Raw genomic sequence first — 2,127 nt, forward strand, 5'->3', positions numbered from 1 at the left:
CAAGAACAGTGTTCTTAACCGCTGAGCCATCTCTCCAGGCCCTCATTTGGTAATTTTTATGAAAATCAAGTCTTCAACTTAAACAGTAAGTTTAAAGTCCAACATCCTAACAGAGTTGAAAGACACGCTGACAGACATGCTAACTTGATGCTCATACACTAAAGGATGACAGTAAGAATGTATTAAGTCTTTGTTTTCCGTAATTAAGGCATCATATTCCTGTGAGAGCAGAGAACTGGGCCAGGCATGGCGGTGCGCACTTCTAATCCTAGACAGAAGCAGGTGGATCTCTGTGAGTTCCAGACCAACCAATGCTACACAGAGAACTCATATACACTAGAAACACCGCTGTTCATAGCAAACCATTCTGAGCTGGAAGCTCCCACTGCCTGGGTTTCCCACCTGGAAAGCCATGGGGGTGGGGGGCTCCTGGGCTGAGGACCGAGATAGGCCTAACCCACCCCTCCCCTCTGAGCACATTCCAGAGCCCTTCCGTGGCAGGATGCTGACAGCTAAGAACAGTTAATAATTAATTCCTCAAGAACCACTGAGGGACTCAGGCTTGGGTGGGGCCCAGACGCCCGTGGGGGCCCCTCCCTGTCCTCACCTTTCTTTCTTCAAGCGCCTGCCCCTCACATCTGGGGAAAAGTGGGGCACGTGCTGAGGGAGGGCCGCCCTCTCCAAGACAGGGGAGAACTGGAAAACCCACTTGTCAGTTCCTCCCGCAATCCCCCCAGCACAGGTGCTGGAAACTAGGTGGAGGCTCTCCCGTACCTCTACTGCCCTGGAGCAGTGGGGGAGCCATGATGGGGTCCTTGCTGCTCTTCCTCCTCCTGGCCCCCCTCAGCAGCTCGTTAGCAACAGGTGAGGGCTGGAGGCGGGGACAGCTGGTCCTCGACCAGAGGTGGGAGCAGGGGAGGACCTTGGTCACTGAGAGAGACCGAGGTGCCGAGTCCGAGCCCGAGTCCCCGATCTGAGAGACCTGGAGGAAGGGGATCCTGGGGCAGTGTCGGTCAGGAGCTCCCTCCCCTATCCCTGAGGGAACTTGGCCCTGACCGACTGCTGGGTCCTGAGTTAGCAACAGGTGAGGGCTGGAGGCGGGGACAGAGGTGGGAGCAGGGGAGGATCTTGGTCACTGAGAGAGACGAGGTGCCGAGTCCGAGGAGTCCCTGATCTGAGAGACCTGGAGGAAGGGGATCCTGGGGCAGTGTCGGTCAGGAGCCCCCTCCCCTATCCCTGAGGGAACTTGGCCCTGACCGACTGCTGGGTCCTGAGCCACATTTTTGGATTCGCAGGGCCAAGAGTGACTTTGCAGGTGAAGCTGAAGGAGGCTTTTCGAGCTAAGGCCTCACAGGACTCCAGCTTTCCTGAATTGCTCCAAAAGGTAGTTCTCTGGGAGAGGAGGGGTCTGTGTGCTTCTGTGAGTCCCTCTGGGTCTCTGCTGGGGGCTGGCTGAGTCAAGCAGGGAGAGGGGCACCATCTTACACACCTCATCTTCCTTCCGTTCCCCAGCTCTGCCTCCTCCTCCAACTCCCTTCCGGGACCAACGTTACCCTCTATCAGACAGGACCCCGACACCACCTCACCTGCAGAGCCTGAGCAACTGAAGCCCGCCTTACCGACATGCATGCAGCCCTGGGGAGCAGGGGAGGGAGAGTACTTGGGCCTGCCCTGCTGCATGCCAATAAACAAGCTGAATTCAATGACAGCGGTTCCACCAGCACGGGCGGGTGGACAGGAAAAGGGAGCTGGATACCCAGGTCTTTGTCCTTGATGCTGATCTGGGTTCTGATGGACTCCCCCTTAACACCACAGAGGCCCAGAGGGAGTAACAGGCGGGTGGACAGGAAAAGGGAGCTGGATACCCAGGTCTTTGCCCTTGATGCTGATTTGGGTTCTGATGGACTCCCCCTTAACACCACAGAGGCCCAGAGGGAGTAACTGAAAACATACAGGCACACTAGACACCACCCCCCCCCCACACACACACACACAGCTGAGCTCTTTAGAGCTCCTGGGACTGGAGGCTCCCTTCATCCCTCTCTGCCCGGGCTTTTCCACTTATTGCCTGCAATACTGAATGCTTGGTAACAGGTGTTATTGGCCCATTTCACAGATGAGGAAATC

At 56.5% G+C, this 2,127-nt stretch overlaps 1 protein-coding gene across 1 annotated transcript; it reads left to right on the forward strand.

Moving 5' to 3' along the window:
* Sfta2 (surfactant associated 2) lies at positions 1–2,127 on the forward strand. The gene is made up of 4 exons (XM_017799927.2): positions 1–864; positions 1,296–1,384; positions 1,513–1,760; positions 1,870–2,127. Exons 1-3 carry the CDS (start codon positions 804–806, stop codon positions 1,597–1,599), a joined length of 237 nt encoding a protein of 78 aa, XP_017655416.1. The 5' UTR covers positions 1–803; the 3' UTR covers positions 1,600–1,760; positions 1,870–2,127.

This window comes from Nannospalax galili, unplaced genomic scaffold (assembly GCF_000622305.1).
Source record: "Nannospalax galili isolate Female #2095 unplaced genomic scaffold, S.galili_v1.0 scaffold401, whole genome shotgun sequence".
Taxonomy (NCBI): domain Eukaryota; kingdom Metazoa; phylum Chordata; class Mammalia; order Rodentia; family Spalacidae; genus Nannospalax; species Nannospalax galili.